At 40.1% G+C, this 20,841-nt stretch overlaps 1 protein-coding gene across 2 annotated transcripts in view; it reads left to right on the top strand.

The window, feature by feature from the left end:
* Nucleotides 1-20,841, top strand: part of PELI1 (pellino E3 ubiquitin protein ligase 1) — a 42,712-nt gene that overhangs the window by 1,189 nt on the left and 20,682 nt on the right. Inside the window, exon 2 of one of the 2 annotated variants that reach the window (XM_021555842.3) lies at nucleotides 10,845-11,008. The exons of the other annotated variant lie outside the window; for it this stretch is intronic. Within the exon in view, the coding sequence (XP_021411517.1) occupies nucleotides 10,954-11,008 (55 nt within the window). The 5' untranslated portion in view covers nucleotides 10,845-10,953. The remainder of the gene's footprint in view (nucleotides 1-10,844; nucleotides 11,009-20,841) is intronic. 2 annotated transcript variants of the gene reach the window in all.

The following is a 20,841-nucleotide window of genomic DNA, read 5'->3' on the forward strand; positions in this document are numbered from 1 at the left end:
GTTAAATAATACGTTTTCAGGACGATCTAGTACGAGGGGGGCATTTCTGCCTGCAACAGCTGTAGAGAAGATATTCAGAAGGCAGAGGAGAGAAGGAGCAGTTGTGATTTTAGATGAATAATTTTCCTCTGATAAAGCGTATATTTTAAAGCAATTACGTTTTTATACCGGAAACATTTTTCTTACCCCCCAACCCCCTCTTGTTTTTTGTTTTAACTGCCACCTCAAAAACTGCGTCTACTTCACCTCTGCAAAATGCAGCTTCTGGAATTCATGCGAGCAAAAAGCAGTCTGGCTGTAATGCTGGTGTTTCTGGCCACCCCTTTTTGGTTTTTTTTTAAATCTGGGACTCCTCTGCCTTGAAAAAACACTATTTTGTAAGGAAAATCACAAAGCCTTTCAGCTATAGCTAGAAGCTGGAGATTCTGCATCTGAAGGACGATGGGTTTGGGGTTTTTTTTATTTTTCATTTTGAACGCGTATGAGAGGCGGGGGGAGACCCGGGGAAGAAAAAAAAAAGGCCGTTTCCGGTTTCTGTTCAGCAGCGTTTCGATTTTTTTTTCCCACAAAGAAGCAGCCGGATGACCTGTTGATGATACATCTTCAGTTGCTTTTTTGTTCCAGAAGGCGCCTGTAGGTTAGTGGAGATGATCAGGCTGCCCGGATCTTCGATTGGATGTGTTGTGTGGTCTGCGTGGCTTTGTAATGTTTTAGGCCGACAATTTTGGAGTGAGTAATGTGGAGCCAAAGTTCAGACGTCTGCCCGGGATCCTTCCCCCTTTCCTCTCCACCAGAGTCCTTTCCCCCAACAAAAAGCCTGGTTTGGTGAAAACTGAGCATCGGTGGTTGGAAAATTAGGCTCTCTTGGTGCTGTGCAAGGGAAGAGTCCTAACTCTTTGAAGTCGTGTGAATGGCCTGGCAGGAAGCTTTAGGAATGCATTTTGGTTGTATGTAGGTTGCTACTGGGTACCTTTGAGCTTCTACATCTCCTATTTCAAATGAATTAAACATGTAGGAGCACCTACTGTTAGCTGAGTAAAGTCGTGTAACGTGTGCCTCATGAATGTTTCCGTTCTTACTAAACACTGGAATGTGTTTCTCAACACAGCAGGTCACCGTGCTAGTGTTCATCTTAGACATTAGCATTTTGAGTAACTACTAGTGTAATTTCAGTTAAGGAAGAACTTAATACACTACCATTGCTACACCCATTTTGTATTTTGGAGGCAATATTGATTTCTGTTAAGAAACCAGGTGTGGAAAACGGGATCTTTTCACTTCAGCATTTATAGCTAGTGGCTGAGTTTTTAGTTACAAAATAGAGAATCATGTGCTTGGAGCCAGTGGTATTTAAAACTCATTCATTTGTAAGGAGCTAATTACAAGTATTTTTTGATATAAAATGTCAATTGATTAGCAATTCCTGCTGGATGCCAGTAATTGGAGGTGCTTGTTGCGGGCTGGTTACTGTGTGCCTTGCTGGTTAGATTGCAAAAGTTTTGACTGAACATCAGGATGAAAAAGTCCAGCTTTTGCATGCTACACATTCATTCCTTAAAATCCAGATTCACAAGTGTGCTGACAAACTGTCAAAGGAAGTGGCAGCAAAGACATGGGATAGGAAGTAGGTCGAGCGCCGCTGAACGCTGCTGAGTTTCAGTGGAAAAAACGTGAGCATGTTTCCATCTGATCTTGTTTCTGTTTCCTTTCTATCTACCGGTTAGCAGGATGCACCAGGAAGTGTCACACTGCTACTGCAGCTCCCCAGTCCTACTGAAATTAATATTGCACCTCCAGTTAGTCTACCTGGGGAAAAATATTCTTGGGGAAGAAGGTAAAATTGCAACTTAGTTATGAGAAGTTGTGTGTTGGGCAAAACTTAAGTGGCTGTGTGCCTCTCAGGAGGTAGTGGGCAGCTTGTGGGATGCTTTTCCCTGTCCCTGTGCTGCTGTAGGCTCTGCAGGGATTGCTTGGGGGGTAATAAGGGTAGCATCATGGCACTTTTTTTGTGGCCTTAATGTTTTGTGATGGTAATTAATAGTTACAGGTGATTGTGCTTCTTGTTCAAAATGTTTGAATGTATGTATTTAAAAGCCTGCCTTTCAAGTTAAAGAATATGGAAGCTCTTTTTCCTGCTAGAAATTATCCTGAAACTTTTAAAAAAAAGCAAACTCTAACTTGTTTCTGCCTTCTGCTAAAAGTAATAAAAATTCTTCAACAATAACTTGATTTGCAGAAAAATGACAGTCTTGCACACTATGAGTATGTTCTTTTACAAGTATCCTGTATTTACATTAGCTTGAAAATAAGCTTTTTGTTCAGGTAGGCAGAGGTTCTTGAGTGCTTTGCACGAGCGAGTGCCCAGCTTTTGGGCTACCTCGGTGAGCCCTATGCCATGGCTTTCTTTTACTGACCCGTGTGATGTGATTTGGAGCACCAAATGTTCCTAGCTCCTCAAAGTGACCTTTCTGGAATAACTCTGTAGTGATGAATGATTGTGGAATAGCTAATTGGAAACTACAGGCTTTGCAGGAAAAAGCTGTTGTCCTCTGCTGGCACCCTGTGCTCATCAATACCAGTCCTGCTCCAGCAGTGTCTCCTGGCTGCCGTGTGAGGTGGCATTTGGGGACGTGAGCTCAAGTGTGAAGGAGTCAGCAGCTTGTTTGGTTGAGCCTGACTGCAGTGCCTGGGTGGGAGTGTTTGGTTAAGGATTGATGGTGTCCTCTGGAGCCTGCCATGCAGGAGCACGGCTCAGTTCAGGAACAGGTAATGAAAGTTAATCTGCTGACCTTGGTTTTAATCCATGCTGCTGGATTTAATCACAGTGACTTGAATGCCACCCATGGCACTTATGTAAATGCTGAATTTTGGGCTTGAATCTCGTACTCGAGAGCGGAGTGAACTAAACCTTGCAGTGAATTTCTGGCTGTGGTTTCTGGATTGGGAGTATCCTATAATTTTACTCTTCTAATTAAAGCTATATTGCAGTTTTTAGATTAGGAGTGGTCAAAACCTCTTACTCTGGTCCAGTAATTATATTCTTGTCAGGAAGAGGATTTGTTCAGTTCACACTCACTTTCCTTGTTCACCTGGATATGTTGTAGAAGACTTGGGATATGTGTCAGTGTTGGCTCGAATTGCTCTGGTCTTCTTCATGTTAGCTAGACAGCCATGCCAACCAGATTTCTGTGCCAGCCTTGTTTGTACAAGTTAATTGCATAAATGTGTTTCTAGAAGGGAGAAAAGCACTCCTTGTGAGAAGTTTTTTTTAATAGTACAGAGATATTTGGGGCAGGGAGATGCTGATCTGGCTACAGGGTGTGTGTGATTTTGTGTGACTGGATTATATGAATGTGTAGGTACTTGCAGGTTATGGGTTTGGAGTAAGTTAGTCAAGTGGGATTCTCTGAGGGATAGTTTGTTAGAGCTAGGACTTGAAGATACAAAACCAAAAAAACACCCCAAAGTAACCAAAACCCAGAAAAATAATAAAACACAAATCCCTGCCTAGCTAGAATTTTCTTTTAAGTAGACCACCATCGATAGTTTTTTTTCCTTCCATTGCCAGTCGATTCATCTGTCTGTATGTACTTAGCTGCTTGTATTTCAAGTTTGTAATGTTCCTGTAACTGTATAACCCTTTGGGTTTCATTAGAAATTCTTAAAAATACTCTTTTCTGAGCTGGGGTACCTCTTTTCCTTACTTTAAGGACAAGGTAGGGTATAGAGATTGAATTTGAAGGCACTGATTTGGTTTTTGTTGAGATTTGACATTGGGCCTGTGAGGCCTGCAGGAATTTGTGAAGACATGGTGAGAAGAAACTTGGTGATGTGATGTGTACATCTCACACTGTCCTGCTTGTCTCTTCAGTGTTTCTGCTTAATTATCTGAACCATGTAGTGAGCAACTGGAAAGTTGCAGTTGTTGGATTAGTTTGTCACTGCCAGCTTGTCCCCATGGATGGTGACCCCTTGATCTGGGCCAAAACCATTAATGGTGGCTTCATGGTTCTTTGGGTCAGGGCAGTCAAACTGGCATCTCTGGGTTAAACCTAGCTTGAAACATTTCACCCAGCTGGTCATCTTTGCCCAGAAACTCATCAGTGATGTCTGGAACAGCCTGCAAGGCACCTGGGTAGAACTGTGGGCTTCAGGAAAGGCAGCTGGTGTGCCTGTGCAGCCTGCACATAGGGCCTCCTTAAACATCACCTCCCTTGGGACACTGTAACAAGGTTTAACTAGTCAGAGTTAGGCTTGGGGTTCCATAGATTTGTAGTTCCTTTCCTTGTGTCAAGAGCATGCCTTTCCAAAGTGCCCACTTGCTCTGTTCTCAGGTCCTTCTGTTTTTAATAGTCTAGCAGTATTAAACAGTAAGGACTCGATTTTTAAAATCATACAAGCTCGGGTACTGCATCTGTGTTTTCATTGTCCCAAGATAAATTGTTTGTGTTATATGATAAAAGTGGTCCCTGAAGAATTTCTGTTAAGAAATCTCAAGGCTCCTCTTCTCTTTAAATGTTAATATGTATACTGAGATTTTTGTCTCATGCTACCTTGATATGCTTTCCATTTATCCGAAGCAGTTGTAGGTCCATGTAATGTTTTTACAAGAATAATTATTGTCTTTATCATGATTTAACACAAGTTTCAACAGGGAAAATAAGCAATAATCCTTATGTGAGATCATGGAGCTGAACTGTTTATTTGGTATGAGGTTAGGAGTAAAAATGCACAGTTCATCATATATGGAGACTGACTGTAAATTATTTACTTACTTTTAAAGAACTTGTTGATAATTTTGCTTTTTTAATGCATCTTTTTGGGATAAATTGCTATACTCTAAAAATGTCACTTCTGTCATTCCCAATAATTATTTTTTCTTTTTTTGGTTTGGTTTAATTTTTTTTCTGAGCCACTTCAAATACTCTGAGGAGTGCTCAACATGGAAGAAAATAAATGCAGGTAGACATGAGTTGGTGTGTTCAGATTGCTGCTGTACTTTAAGGTTAGCTGAAGATGACTTTGAACTTCTGTGCTGCAGTGCAAGAGAGTAAAGGTGGCTTTAACCCTGACTAATACTAGAGGTAGGGACGTGCTCCCTCTTGGATGTGAATCTGACTCCTTTTTGCTGGGCAACTGCCATCTTTTGAATTTAGGAACATGCTACAAAATCTTCTGATAGAAACTGGGAGAGTTCCTCCTTTTGTAGAAGACCAGAGTAGTTGACTTCATATTTGAGAAGCCAGAGTTATGGACTGTTCAGTCAATACTGCTATTTTCATCTTCATGATCGAGCTTTCAAGGTAATTAGGTTTCAGATATAGGATGCTGCTTTCAGAAGTCCACAAAAAAACTCCATCATAACACAAGTGGCATGAGCACACTGTGCAACTGAATAGTTACAAGGGGAGAGGATAATAGTCTAGCTGCAAAACAAGTCATTGTGGTAACACCTAATTTCAGCACCCACTAGTTGTGGGGGCATTTATTTAATGTACTTTCAATAAAGAGCTGGGAGACAACCAGCTTGAATGGCCTGAAACTTAGAGACAATCAGATAAAAACTGCTTTTTAACAGGGCAAAGATGTAACAGTTGTTCAGTAGGTAATGCAGAGGACCAGAAGGTCCAAGAGCAGACACTTAAGTTTCATTTGTTTTTTTTCTCATGTGATAATGTTGAAGCAGATTTGTGATGGTGCTGCTGACACTTCAGATAAACACTGCTTCCTGCTCCAATGTGCTGTCCTTGTGCCTCTTGAAGTTAAAAGATTGTGTTTTCATATACATACATATATATATCATATATATTTATAACTGCACTTTGTACCCTGAGATTAGGAGACCAAGCATTAGACAAATTACATTGTAATGTATATTAGTCTGAAGACAGGTGATCGATCACCCCTTTGTGCTTAGATGACTTTCATGGCCAAGTCATCATCTCTTGATTCCTGTGGTAGGTGGACCCATCATACTGGATCTTTGTTCTCTTTCTTTTTTTTTTAATAATAAGGTAATTGCTATGCTGCTGGTAGCCCTCATCAATTGTTTTAGTATTTATTAGGCGCTGCATTTGGTGGATGTGAAATATCATTCCAGTTGAGCTTTCCCTTTTGGTGCTGAGTGAGCTGTTGCCTGTTGGGTGAGGTTTCTGTCAGCTGCTCAAGGTTGTTCCTGAGGGCTGAAGTGTACCATGGTGAGAGAAACAGCTTGGTGGGGTTTTTTCTCTTCTCTAATTTAAAAGAAGTGAGGCATTACTTTATTAAGGCTGTCAGCCACCTGCTGAGGTTGAGGAACTCAACTTAATCATGCAGGCAGATAAATGCACAAATAGCTTTTATTTTTATCCATTTTTTTTCCTTGCACGTGTGCATATTTATGCAGTCAGTACTGTGGCCAGTATTTTAGCTTTGTCAGAGGGTTTCTGAGCAGCAGATGTGAAAACAGGGTCGGTTCTTGTCCCTCTCACTGCTGGCTGAGAAAGGTCAGGGTGCGTTAGTAGAAAGTGTGGGCTTATAAACCATTTATGACTTAGATACAGTAACTACTTCTGAATTCCTGTGCCAGTGTATATGGGCTATTTAAGTTTTTCCTCACTGAAATAAGCATTCCCATATATCACTCTTCTGCGCTGTGCATAGACAGCAAGAGGAACCTCTGCCTCAAGAGAGGAAGTGTTACAATAATTTTGATTGCCTTCCCCTCACTCCCCTTACTCTGGGGAGGGACTCATTCAAGTTGTCAATATATAAACAAGAGCAGAGAGAGGACCCCGTTCCAAAAAGTGAGGGCAGAGTTAATGCTTCCTTTAAAGCCAAGCGAGACCATAGGGAGGAGTGAACATTATCACGTTAATAATCACATGTCCAGTGTCTTTCAGTCTCTTGAGTCCACAATAGCAAGTATTGTGGACATCCTGCTATTATTTTACAGCTGTTAATGAGGAGGAGTAGCAGTCAGATTTATCTGGATACTTTATATATTTCATAATCTCAATCACCAAGAAATAGCAGCTTTAAAGATTTTGATAGTGCTTGGCTAACATGTAGAGTGAGATGGCATGAGAAGTTTCTTGCCTCACTTTGGGCTGGTGTCAAGTGTAGCATTGCCCATTTCTTCTTTTGCTGCTCCAGTTTCCCAAGGCAGGGCTGCAGCTGAGACATAACAAAGCTGGAATTGTGCTCCACTCTCCTGTTCAGCTACGAAAGAGCACAGGACATAGGAGGTGGCAGGGAGAGGAACCTGTGTGCTGGGATGGTGCAGGATGTCTCCAAAGCCCCAGATGGATGTTAGGCTTGTCTCTTGTTTTTTGTCCTTATTTTAATAAAGGTAAGGAACTCACAGGTGTGTTGATGCTTAATTTTTTAATGTTTGGAATGTGCTACAGAAATGCAAGTAAGTATTCAGTTACTAATCAAGCCTTCCGCGTTTTGAAGCTTATAAGCTAACAAAGTACCAACAAATGTAAAGGTGCATGAAAAAGAATGATAGTGCAGTGTGAGTTCCCTGAGTTCAGACTTCCCATTTTTCATCTGCTTTCACTGTGTCAGATGTTTAGAAGTGTCAGCATGATTGAGGGCCGGGTAGAGAGCTTACGTGAGGCACAAACCTGATGCTGAGCAGGAAAGCACAGTGGTTTGGAATGTGGGGAGGTCTAACATCTGTTTGTAACCTTTTGTCACAAGTGGAAGGAATTATAGAATGACAAATAGTGATTCTTTGCCAATGGGCATGGGTTCTATTCAGCATTGCACAAAGCATGCCAATTAGATTTAATACAAATGTTCCTCCAGAAAGATCACCTTGATTTAATTTTTTTTCAGATACATAAAGTAGAAATGAGCTGAGGATCTCTGCTTATTCTTTAAAGACGAAGTTCTGTATTTCTAGCTCTTGGCAGACATTGTCCACAAGTACTTCATGTTCCATTGGGCTTATGCCAAATTTAATGTACCGTGTGTACTGAAAGCATCAAAACCAGACTTACTTTAATTTTAGATTTTACAGTTACTGTTATTGATTTTTCTTAGAGCTGTTCCATCCAATCTGCTATCATCTTAATTTTTTCCCTGCAGGAGTTTGGGGAAGAACCATTACAGTCTTTATTTGTGTGGCTAGGGACTGTTCATGTCAGTGAGAGCTCTGCAGTGGCCAGACTCTCCATTTGTAGAAGCTAAATCAGCACACTGCATTATTTGTGAACTCCTTCCTTCAGTACTGACTGATATGTTGTGACTGAGGACAGTGTTAAAAGCAGAGTCTGTCAACTGTCTTTCAAGAAACTTGATTTTAATAAAATCCTGAGACAGGAAGCTGAACATAGTAAAAATTGTGAACTTTGATTTTTCAGCACTTCCATGCTCTATGAATAAAAAGAAGCCTGATAGAAAGACCTTGGACTCCAAAGAGACAAAAACGGGATGAGGTAGGGGAGAGAAGCAGAGCACAAGTAGGAATTATGGTAGGTGGACAAAGAGAGGAAGGAAATAACCGAGGGAAAGAATAGGCATTACAGTGCAAAACTGCTAACCAGTATGGGCTGGAGTGTTTGTAATGCTACAGTCCCCAGGTCTGCTGATCCCTGCCTGACAGCTGTGTCTGCTGGCCTCAGATTTTGGCTGTTCATCTTTTTCTTTTCAACCCTCAAGGCCAAGTAGCTGTTCATAAGCCAGGTGGTTCATAGCACTCGGAGTGGAACAGGACTCCCCTCATTGTGTTGATGTGGAGCAGCATGGTCAGTGAAGCCTGGGTTTTCCCTTTCACTCCTCCTGCCGAGGCTGCTTTTAATAAGTGGCAGTCTGTTCTGTTTCTGCTTTGCAACGTAACTCTAGCAGAGGGTAAAGTTGCTCAGTGCTTCAGAGACCTGTGTCTAAGTGGGGGAAGTCCCTCTTGATAGAGAGAGACTTAAAATTGCAGTGAGTTCTACATTCCCTGTTAATAATAACCCTTGCAGTTAAAGTATGTGGGAATTCCAAGTTAGTTTGTATTGTAAGCTTAACCAGGGAAATTGGTGGTTTTGCTTAGGCCTCACTCTTACACTGAAGTACTAAGCATGGTTTTAAGTCAGTTGTCTAGTTCTCAGCCATAGTTTATATTTCAGACTTTACTTTGTCTCAGAGATGCTGATTAGTCTTTGGGAATGTTACTTAAGCTTTGACAGTGTTCAGATATTATCTCACACTCTTCAGAGACTGTATTTTGTGACCGACACCTGTCTTCTGATTCCACTCCACGTACTGGAGTCTCTGTTGGGGGCTGTTCAGTTTCTGCAGGCTATCTTTGCCAGGCAGTGTCAGAAGATGCTTTCCCATCATGCAACCAAGTGACCAATTCAGAAGAATTGTTGGTGGAAGAGTTTTCCAACTGGACCATAAACCTGTGTCAATGTTGGTGTATCCCAGGTTTTATTGTAGCAACTGATTATGGAGGTACCTTGCATTAATGTGAGCAGACAAAATACTGCCCTGTGAAGAAAAGAAGTGTATAGGAAATGACTAAGCCTTGATGAAGACAGAACTATAGGTTGTTCCAAGTGTGTTTTTGTAACTGAGACAGAATTTTAATTTTTTCATTTGTTGCTGTTACTGTGCTAGTTTCCAAGCTTAATTTTACAACATCCTTCATATAAGTTTAGTTTTAACTCCATATGCATGCTAATAAGATTATTGCTGTAATAAGCAGTCTTACTGATGAGTAAAAGACTTATACTGATGAGTATAGCTTACGTTACATAAAAGAACAAAAGAAGTTGAATAGAAGAATGAATATACAGGAAACAAAATTAGCTCTAGTTAAAAATGAGAGTAAATTTTCCTTGTTTTTCAAGACTTAACATAGCTTTTAAGTAGTGCTCAGAAATAAATTCTTATTTCCTGTTATCTCACCATTAATTAGTCCATGTATTTAAAGATACATAATTTTAGTATTTTTCTGGAAATGAACACAGTCATATGAAAGGTGGTCCCAACTCTTGGTTCTTTTCATCTGATCAGGTGTACTCATCACTGAGTAAATCCTGTTGAGAAACAGTTTTGAGTGTGGGTCTGTGGAAATCATGGCTGTGCAGAGCCTCATGCCATGCAGCTGCTGGGCCACAGGCAGGCGTGCTGCTTTTGCAGGCAGCAGTGCCTTATGCCACCTTAAAATAGTTTAACTGCATAATGTGTTCCTGCTCTATGTTAGCAAGTAAGTTCAGGCATTCCTGCAGGCATGCAAGTAGGGGATAAATAATAGCTCTGAGATGCAGGGCTTCTGTCTTTGCATGCAAAGCTCATGCCTCTGTGCTAGTGGCCAGGTTTGTCAATGAAGAGAAGAATTTGGAAGGGAGCTCTGGAGTTTATCTGGTCCAACTCCCCTTACTCTGAGTAGTTTGAAGTTAAAACCAGTCCTTTCATCCCTTTATTTTGCATGGTTTTGAATAACACACAGCCGGGGTGTCTGCTGACAGCACTTTTCTAATGCTTACCTGCAACTGGCAGTCTTCTGTAAATGTAAAACTATTACTTTACCCAGTATAATTCCAGAAGTTATTCTTAAATTTCAGTAAATTCTGAGCTTACCAGCTGGCAACTGACTTCCCTCAATAATATCGAAGAACTGAGCATTTGAGTTGCTTTGCACTAGGAGTGCTGACTGGAGAGAGGGGTGATGCTGTGTTCAGAGACAGTTTATTAAACACACAGTTTATTCCAGGAGACACTGAGCCGACCTCTAGGAAACCATTCTTTACGTGGCTGTGGGTGACAGGTGGGTCTCCTACCTGTGCCTCTGCCAGCTGACACGTGTCAACTGCTGATGTGGATGGGGCTTAACCATATGGTCTCACTCTGGCTTTCTCTCGCAGCGTTGAAATCGTTGTCCTGTGTGCCCTAGCAGCTAACTGAGCTCAGCTCACTGTTGCCAGCCACCACCAGCAGCAGGTCCCTTTCCCTCTGCGCGTGAGCCTTTCGGTTATGTACCGTAAATCCAAGTGGAAGCACGGGTACAATCTCGAGGGGCTTGGACACGGTGAGTTTGCATCTGCACAGTTGTTCTACATGAACAAACTTCTTTACTTGCACATGAACTTCTTTTCAAGTTTTGCATCTAGAGAATTTGGTAACTGCTTCTAGAGTTCCTTTCAGATAGAGCTTTTATTTACCTCTATGAGATTTTGATTGAGATAAGCTGCTAAAAGTACAAGTGTATAACAATACAAACTACTTCTATTGTCTTGCTGTAATTATCTGTAAAGATATTTGTTCTCTAATCACTATATTTTTTTACAATAAGTGGAAGAGAATGCTTTAAGTAGTTAATTGGATAATATCTCTATACAGCAACCACAGCTTTTATAAAATGCAGATTATTATATTAGTGACATGTCGACTAAACTGTGCCAAATTTACTTTCTCATGCCCTAATGTTGGCTTTCTACCTAAGGTTATTTCTAGAGGCTCTGATACAATATTTACTGCCTGATGAGAGTGATGCCTTCTCCATCTCCTCTCTCTGGACTGTGCACACACATAGCTTCTCCTCCCCAGATCTGAGCTATGCAGTCCTTGGCCTGTCTTTACTCTGGACCTGCTGACCAGAGTTCTTCCATGAGCTGAGTTTTCTCCCTAACTTGAGAGAAACAAATTAATTGTGGGAGTTTCCTTAGAGTTTCAGGGAGCTGTGCCTTGAGTTTCGTTATTAGACTGACTGTATATCCTTCTGATGTGGTAGGCTTAAAATTCTTGCATTGCTTTCTGTAGCTTTGCCTGTGAATGTATCTGTGGCTTGTTTTTTCCCTTAGCCCTCTGGTTTGAGGACAACAGCTACTGCCTTCTCTCAGTATTGCTTTAATCAAAGTAGTAATGTGATGTTGTGAGAACATCAACTTTACCTTGCTTAGACCAGTTTTCAAGTGGAGTTAATGTCAGTGAAATTGAGAGTACAACCTCAAGTACAAAGGGCGTGATTAATAGTGAGAGGACTTTTGGCATTTAACTTTGAAAATGTTTATGGTTTTATTTTACATCTCAGGGGATTGGAGCAAATAGGCATGAGATGCTAATCATAATAATGTTTTTCATGATCAAAGTTATCAGTACTTCAATGGCTGCTATTTCTGTTTCAACTGCCAAAGTCCTGAAACTAGTTATGAGCAGTCAGTATTGGTGGTTAACAGACTGAAACATTTTAGGTATGGGTAATACCACTTCATTATTCAACCTGAGTTTGCCAACTTGATTTCATGCTGCATATTTATTTTAGTTTCTGATCAGCCCTGCACCTCTTGATTTTCTGTCAAGTTTCTATTATGAGTGAGTTCTCAGTCCAAAATTCCTTAACTCTGCCAGTATGTTTCAAGGGGAAGTTCAAGAGGTAGTGCAGTATGGTCAAGACCTTTAAAAATAATGTAGGTGTTACAGCTTTGTTTTGTGAACTTTATTGGAAAATGCATTAGGAAGAAGTTTCTATCTAATGAAATGTGGTGGTCAGAGAGAATTTGCTGTGTTCAAGTACTTGTATATAGGCCAAAAACACTTGGAGAAACTCTAGGAAGAGCTGTGAAACAGTGTTGAAGCTGGTGGTTTGAGAAGCTGGAGGGTACCTGGCATTTAAGTGCTTCATCTCTTCAGAGAAACACCACACAACTTAAGTGCTATACCTGACAGTGAACATTGTCTCTGAGAGCTGTGTAATTATTTTGAAGTTCTGGGGTTTATCCAGGATCAGAGTGGTGAATTAAATTACATGTCCAGTCAAGATTTGCTGTAGTACAGTCTTGCATAGGTAGGCTGATAGTGATCTTGCTTATGCTGCTGAATTCAGTTGCCTTCAGTGCAGCTGAATCCTTACTTAGCTGCATAATTGGGCTCAAGTATCAGGTTTGGTGACCTGGTAGATGATGAAAAACAGAATATGGGCTTCAATTCCTTAATTTCTTTTCCTTGCTTAGCATGCTGGGGTTTTTTTTTGTTTTGTTTTTGTTTGTTTTTTTTCTGTTGTTGTTGTTTTTTTTTGTTTGGTTGGTTTTTTTTAACAGTATGCTTAGAAATAAAATCAGTCCTGAAGTCCTGATGCTCTTGATGCTCAGTACAATTAATCACCTGTTAATCAGATGAGCTACAAATCTCAGTTTTATATTTGTGAAACATTGGGAAGGTTTAATATAGTAATACAAAGAGAGAGAGAACTAAGTCTGCTGCTTTGTTACTGTGACAGGCAATAATCCTTCCTTACTGATCAGTACCTTAGCTGTTCAGCCATGACATGATGTAGTTTTATGTTTTTAACAGTGGCTTTATTTAGATTATCCTTTCAACTAATGGTTTTGGCATGTTTTAGGAAGACATTTAAGGAAGAGTATCTTGTTGCAGAATTCCAATCTGGGCTAAACTTACAGTCTGCAAGTATTTTTTACTTTTCAAAATTTAGTTAGAGATTCTTCATTTGTGACAGTCAAAACCATCTTTGGGGCATGTTGAGTTTGCAAGCAGTTACCTGAAAGGCTGAAGTTCTGTGAAAGGATTCAGCCTTGTGTATGCTGGAGCTGGTTTAGATTACTCTGTGCATTTGTGGCCGAACAGAGACTTTATGTTGCTTTCAATTAACAAGAAAGCTTTTCTTGTCATCTTTGATTTCAGTTGGCTGCCACTTCTCTGGGAGTTTTGACTGTAGTATTTCAATGCCCATTTGTGTTGGGCCCTCTGCTTAACTTTTGTATTCTAGATCTTTTTTTTGCCAATAAAGATAAATCTTGCTGTTTCGGTGTATACAATTATGGTGGTATTGTTTTGGGGGTGAGAATTGCAGCCTTTCTTTTTCTTATACAATTTTTATGGTTTAGGTAAACTTCTATATTAAAAGTTAAGGAATAAGCACCATGCCATACCTTTGGGAAACAAAGACATTTATTTAAATGTATTAATAAAATAATTAGTAAGTAACATGTGAGGATTTTCATATTGCTGAATGAGGGAGGATGACTGGATGAGACAGGACTACTATGAAAAGAAATCCAGTCATTCCTAAACCCCTTCATGTTAGACTCAGTCCTCTTTTTAAAAAGAAGGACCTAGAACAAGTGAAGCATATAGTTAGTTCTGCAGCTGGACTTGGGCAGATGCTTGTACAGCAAATGTGAGAATCCTTAGATATAAGTTTTAACAGCAGAAGCAGTAGAATACAGGTCTCTATGTCTCTGTCACAAAACTGGGAATATGCAGTTGTTCCCAAAAGTGGTGCTTTGCTCCACAGGCACCAAGCTCCAAGTCACAGTTCTTGTTGGGCAGGTTTCAGGGCTGAAGCCTTATGTCAACAGCAGCATGTCTGCATTTTGCCTATAATATTTACATCAGTCTTTTGAGTAAATGAAAAAAAAGTGTATCTTATTTCTGATAGGAGAGAACTATTATAAATGTTAGATTTTAAGCTTAGGCCACAAACTGTTTTTAAGGTGGTGACTTCTATAGAAAATAGGTTTTTTATGTTTACATGTTTTTATTGATGTTGGGTTTTTAAAAATTTTTGTACCATTTAAATTAAGTGCCTTCCCTCTAACAAGGAAAAAAATAACCCCATCTTGGAAGTGATTAATAAAAGAAAAATGTTTCACCTCAAACTAATAAAACTTTTGAGGCTGACATGTTCCTAATGTTGGTTTTGTAACATTGTATAGTGTTGATAACATTTCAGAGTGGGTGACCTTAAATCTTTCTGTCCTAGCTGTCATGTTTGCACGCAAGGAATACCTAATATAAAATTGAGGAGAGCAAGCTTCTGACAGTGCTCCAGTTATTTGTATGGTTCAAGGTTTATTTTGGGGACATGTAACACACACACTTCCATCAGTGAAATGCTAAAAGTGCAGAATGACTTCAGTGTTTTAAAAAGTTTAGGCACAACAGTGGCTGCTAAGCCACAGAAAGTGTTTTATTTCCTTTGTTTAGAGAATTATCTGTTCTACAGCTGGGGTTGATGCTGTTGGAGTGAGACTGAGCATGCTTTGAAAATTGGTTCTGCCACTAAGTTGCATTGAGGCAACACACAGTGAGTGCTAAAGGCAGCTCTGATGATCATCCTGACAAACTTGTAGTTTTCATCAGAACTCACCTGGTGCTTCATAAAGTAATGCTGGTGTCTGGTGTTGAATTGTCTCCAATGACTTTGCCATATTTGAAATTCTTTCAATTTTTTTGTATTTCTGTTGAATAGTTAGTTATATTGATGATATTCCTTTAATGTTTGAGGTTTTTTTTGGTCGTTTTGTTTTACATTGGTCCGGAAGCTTGAATGTATCAGACATCCCTGACGAATCTGGGTAGTGTCTTCTTTACTTGTCAAGGTTGCCCATGACAGTTCATTACCTCAGAGCTTTCTGCTCTACAAAGGGATGGCAGGAGGCATGGCTAAGCACTAGAGTAACAGATGAGAAACAGCAAATTGAATGTGAGCAGGGTTTCTGCAAACCTCTATGAATAGGTGTGAACGAGGCACCGCTGAGCTGGGAGTAGTTTTTAGCCATTTGAAACAATGTTCACAAACAATATCAGTGCAGACAGGGCCAATCCACCCCGAAAAGCTTGCAAAGATCACTTCTGAAGAGCCAGATTTCTTGGAATGAATCGGTCTGCAGTGAATGGCTGACTGAAAGGGGCAAGTGAAATGGCTTCTCCAGACTAGAGAAGGTTTCCTAAGGTTTCCATGAAAGATACCCACACAGGCAGTGTATGGGTTAAAGTGGAGGCTTCTCCTAATCTCTTTCCCAAGGTTCAGAAAGGAAGAAATCTGTACTATATTAACCATTCAATGTGGTTAATAAATAAGTGGTGCTGTAAATCATGTAAAACTTATTTCCAAACTCTTTAAAGTACTACTGTGTTCTGAATCATCTGATACTGTTAAAAAATCACTTGGTTGTGGTGCTGTCAAAACTGCTGATTTTTGTGGCTGTATGCTCTTTTCAGTGCATTTGCCCAACAGTGTTTCCTATTTCTTGAATGGAAAATTCTTTGAGAGAAAACAAGTAATTGTCTGCACAAAGCCTGCCTCTCAAGCTGTACCAGGTACAAAGTGCAGAGCAGAGGTCATTACTAGAAGTGAGTTTGCGAGTGTGAAGATACTTCTGCATGTCAGAAAAATGCCTGAATGATAAAGAAATGTAGTTTTTATTTCATGCTTGTGTTAGTTCAAATCTAGCTCTGTTAGACCTTTTTTTTTTTTTTTTTTTTTTTTTTGCTTTGGAGGCTTCTCCAGGTAGCTTTGAAATATGAGCTGGTAAGTACAGAGAGCCAGAGTCCTGGCCAAGATAGAGCTTTAAGCATGGGGTTTTGTTTAGTGTTCTGCTCGAATATTTTATGTCAAGTAAATAAACTAGCATTAGTTGATGAGAAATATGCTGAACTTGTATTCTCAAGCCTCAGTTTTAAATCTAAGTTTCTAGGCCAAATTTTGAAGGTTTATATTCACACAGAATTCTGCTGTGGAATTCTTTTGGATCAAGGAAGAATTTTTTTGTCTTCAGGAGAACTTTGCTGGTAGAATTACAAAGAGTCAAAGTGCTGCCTTGCTAATGTAATTGCATTAGAGTTTGTAATGTGAGGTAGCAGCATTAAAAATGCTGGGGCAGTCCATGAAACTACAGCTGAACTTTTTAACACTGCCTCACTTTGGCATTTGCTGGAAAAATGTTCTGCCACAGTACCTGTCACTATCCCTGTACTCCTCCAATCTAAAATTACTTTTGTCTTCATCCGCTAAATTTTGTCAGACCTGTACTGAGTAGACAAGAAGCAATACAGATTTACGGATCACCTCTTAGTACCAAAATGCCTTTGCTTATCTTTCATGACCTACATTCTTGAGAATATTTCTTTTTCCAGATATAACTGAAGGCTGTACTAACTTAAAGTTGCCATATTGAGCTAGGTACCTTCCCTTATTTAAAGGTAACATTTTTTTTTTGGACATAGAAAATTGAAAATTTGAAACTAGTGATAGCCTTGAGAACCTGCAACTGTAAGTCAAATGTGAAACATAATGATTTCCTTAGTTCTTAATTAAAACCTGGCTATATGGTCAGACCCTATAGAAATAGTACAGCTCCATCTCCCTGGTTGAGGTATTTTGTCCTGGGCTTTTTTTGCTGGGAATATATTTGGCACAATAATACCAAACATTGCATGTGACAAGAGCTAAGACTAGCTACTGGGTCTCCCTTGTACCTCTAAAGAAGTAACTGTATTTCTGTCTCAGCCAAGGAGTAGAATATAGGGATGGTATCTCTAGCACTGAGCTGCTGCTATTTGGGAATGACCTTTTTTTTTGTTAGGTGTTAGTGCCTGCATAGAGGTGAAGTGTAACTGCTTGTTTATTTTTATAAGCAATAAACCTCTTACCCAAATTGGATTAGAAGTGTAGGAAGTATTGTGCCTGTATATGCTAAATCATGCATTGCCTATGAGATTAGTAAGGAAAGAAAAAGATCTAATCAACTGGCATGGGATTTTTTTTCACTGAGCAGTAACAAACTGAACAGGCAGGAGGTCCAACACCAGAAGGTTATTGGGCCTGTCCTGTTTTAATTGGGAACTAAAGTGTGCAAAATGTTAGTTTTGTGTTGATGTTTAAATGCAAATTGTATTAGCATGAAAGTTGGTTCACCTTAGTTTTTAAGGGGCAGCTTTTAATGTATCAGGATGTATTTTCAGTATTCCTCCATTAGAAACCTATTGCAAGTGACAAGTAATCAATTCTTGTTCTCTTGGGTTACTGCCTAAAGTAACATTTGTTCTGTACCTGAGCTCATAAAACAGTATTTAAAGTATTCCTGAAAAGATGTCCTTGACTGTCAGAAGTGCAGGAAGCAGAGGTGCTGAACCCTGTGTCTACAGAGTGTGACATCTCCTAGCAGGCCACTGTGCAAACATGAGTGGCCTGCAGAGGGGAGGCAGCCCTCACAGCTCTCCAGAGGAATATGGGTCATGTTGCTTGCACGTGCAGATGCTGGAGGTGGCATGCTTGGAAAGGACCAAGTCTTGTACCTGGTGTAAAGACTGTCTGAAGTTTGAAGTGAGGGGGAAGAATATAGTAAGATGCTTATGTTTAATAGCAGTGATTTGCAAAATACTCAGGTGTGAGCTGCAGACTTGGGCCGCTGATGTGCAGAAGCGAGGGGAGCTGTTTTGAAGCTATCCAGCACTTTCTTTACCAGAATTGCAGAGGGACTACAGTCAAAATGGTGAGTGTCAAGAGTTTAGTAAAAGTGGTTAGGAATTTAAGATAAAGCAGAAGGCTGTTGGATAGACTTGAGTTTTTGCTTCAAAATCTCTTTGAGGGTAAATATATTTGCCTTCTTGTAAGAGATCCATTTGTATGACGTGGGAGTTGATTAGAAACTGCACTGAATAGTTTTTAAACTTTGTCCCTTTTAGCATAATCTTTCTCTAGATTGTGAGTGTGAGGAGACAGCCAGTTATAGCTGAATTTCTATAACTGAATACTTTTCTGATCTTTTTTTGCTAATCTGAATGAACAATCTAGCATTAAATGTTTTTCATCCCTGAGATAAAGATGTTTTTCAGAACTGACTTCTAGCAACTGTCTTAGGATTCTCTGTACAAGTCCATGGTCAAATGATCTGGCTTTGTGGGAATGAAAAATTTCAGGTAATGCAGGTTCAGCTAGTTATGCTATAACCTTAAATGCTTTGCAAGTACAAAAATTGTGTCTTGGAAATTAATTCAAATTGGGCCTCCCTTTCTTTATTTAGGGGAAACCATAAAACCTGAAGCTCAGTGAATCTGTTTTCTGATGCTGAAAGATTGCTGAACAACATCTAAAAAATACTTCAAGGAAGTGCTTCTCCACAGCTGAGATTAATTGAACCAGAAATGATCCTAGAGAACTTAAAAAGAAATCTTTTACAATAGCTTTTTCCAGGTACCTGGGAAATGAAAGTTTACCGTCTTGGAAAGAAGCCTGGTGCAGCTACATCTGTATGGCTGTGACTTGGCAGATGACTTGCATCAGTTTGATCTTTTTGGAAACAAATGTGCTTTTTTCAGAATAAGGCTTTGCCTATCATTGTTTCAGTCTTGAATTTTTAGGAATTCAGCACATCTGATGATTCAGGTGGTACTTGAAGCCAGGTGAAGAACCATCTGTCCTGGTTCCAGCTGAGATAGAGTTAATTTTCATAGCATCTGGTACAGTCCTATGTTTGTATTTAGGATGAAAATAGTTTTAATGTGCTGATGTTTTGCTGAGCAGTGCTTACTCCAAATCAAGGACTTTACAGGGTCCCATGTTCTGCCAGCCAGGAGCTGCACAAGAAGCTTGGAGGGAGCATGGCCAAGACAGGTGACCCAAAGTGGCCAAAGGGATTCCCATACTGGACATCATGCCCAGTATTATAGACTGGGAGGGGCTGGCTGCTGCTCATGGATGGTCTGGGCATCAGTCAGTGGGGTGGTGAGCAATTGTGCACCTCTTTCTTGGGCTTACTTTCTTTTTCCTTTTATGTTGTCTCTCTTTTCCTTATTAGGTTTTGTTTTAATTTATTTCAATTAATTGTTTTTATTTCAACCTGAGGGTTTTACCTTTTTTTTCCCTGACTCTCCTACCTTTCTCACAGGCGAGGGTAGGGGTGAGCAAGCTGTGTGGTACTTGGTGACTGACTGGGGTTGGTTAAACCACAACTTTAAGAGCAGCTTAATTCCCAAATGTCTTACTTGGGCACAGTAGCTGTGTTGAATTGCTCATTGGGCCCCATTTCTCTTGTGTAGGACTTTCCTGGTGTAGTTGAGGGACAGGCACACAAATGTAAGGGTGGAACAGGACCTCATAAGAAATGGTCATTAGGTTTGTCTCATGGCAAAGTGTGACTCCTGTGTTGGGAAATGCCTCTGTGCAGGGTGATGACTTGTTGCTACTCTGTAACTAGGCTGCTTCAGTCACAAATTGCCCCACAGTTGCTTAAGGGTCTCTATGGCTGGATGAGCAACGTTTTAGAGTTGGCAAATGTGTTTGAAGGAGAATTTGTTGTGCCTAAAGAATTCAAGGTTCTGTTTAGATCTTTCACTCAGCTGTCCTGAAAATCTAATTAACCTCTTCTACCCCTTCCAGAAGTGGTCAGTATAGAAGAGTTCATAAAGTACCATCTACCCTCATGTCACAGGAACTTGAGATGTAGAAAAGGGTTCTTATCTGGAAGCTGTAGCTATCACAATGGACCTTTGTTTTCTTGGCCCTTGTAAGAACTTTCTTACTTCTTGCCAGAAGCCACCACACTGTAGTGCAGGGGATTAGGTCATTTCCTTCCCTTCTCCTCTTCCTGCAGATTATTTGATTAGCATTTCTATTGTATACTCTAAATAGCATGTTCTTGGCTTCAGGCTGGTCCCCCCCTCTATAATCTCTTTAAAACACTGTAGTATGGCTTTTTATTAGCAGCGTAACATGGGAACTCCTTGCACAGAGATTACCTGTGACGTAACAAAATAAAAGGTTAATGAGGCTGCTAAATCAGTAATCCTCCCTTCTTTCTTCCTTCATGCACCTGAGATTAGGCTTCTGGGAACCCCCTAACAGTGTTAATGCCTTACAATACATGAAATAATTTTCTTGTTTGGATATCATTGTATTGGATCAGAGTTCAGCCCCTGACTTCATGGAAAACAGAGTTCAGGTTGTGTGTAGTTCAACATATGTTCAACGTTCAGCATTGAGTGTACAAGTATACCTCCCCCGTGGGATCATTACACGTCCTGGTCTTTTACCAGGTGTTTTGCTTCCTTTTCTCAGCGTTTCCTTTCCTTCAGTCTCTGTTTTTATATACCCTGTGTGCAGTCCTTTCAAGCTCTTATGCT

Source organism: Lonchura striata, chromosome 3 (genome assembly GCF_050655825.1).
Source record: "Lonchura striata isolate lonStrDom1 chromosome 3, ASM5065582v1, whole genome shotgun sequence".
Classification (NCBI taxonomy): Eukaryota; Metazoa; Chordata; class Aves; order Passeriformes; family Estrildidae; genus Lonchura; species Lonchura striata.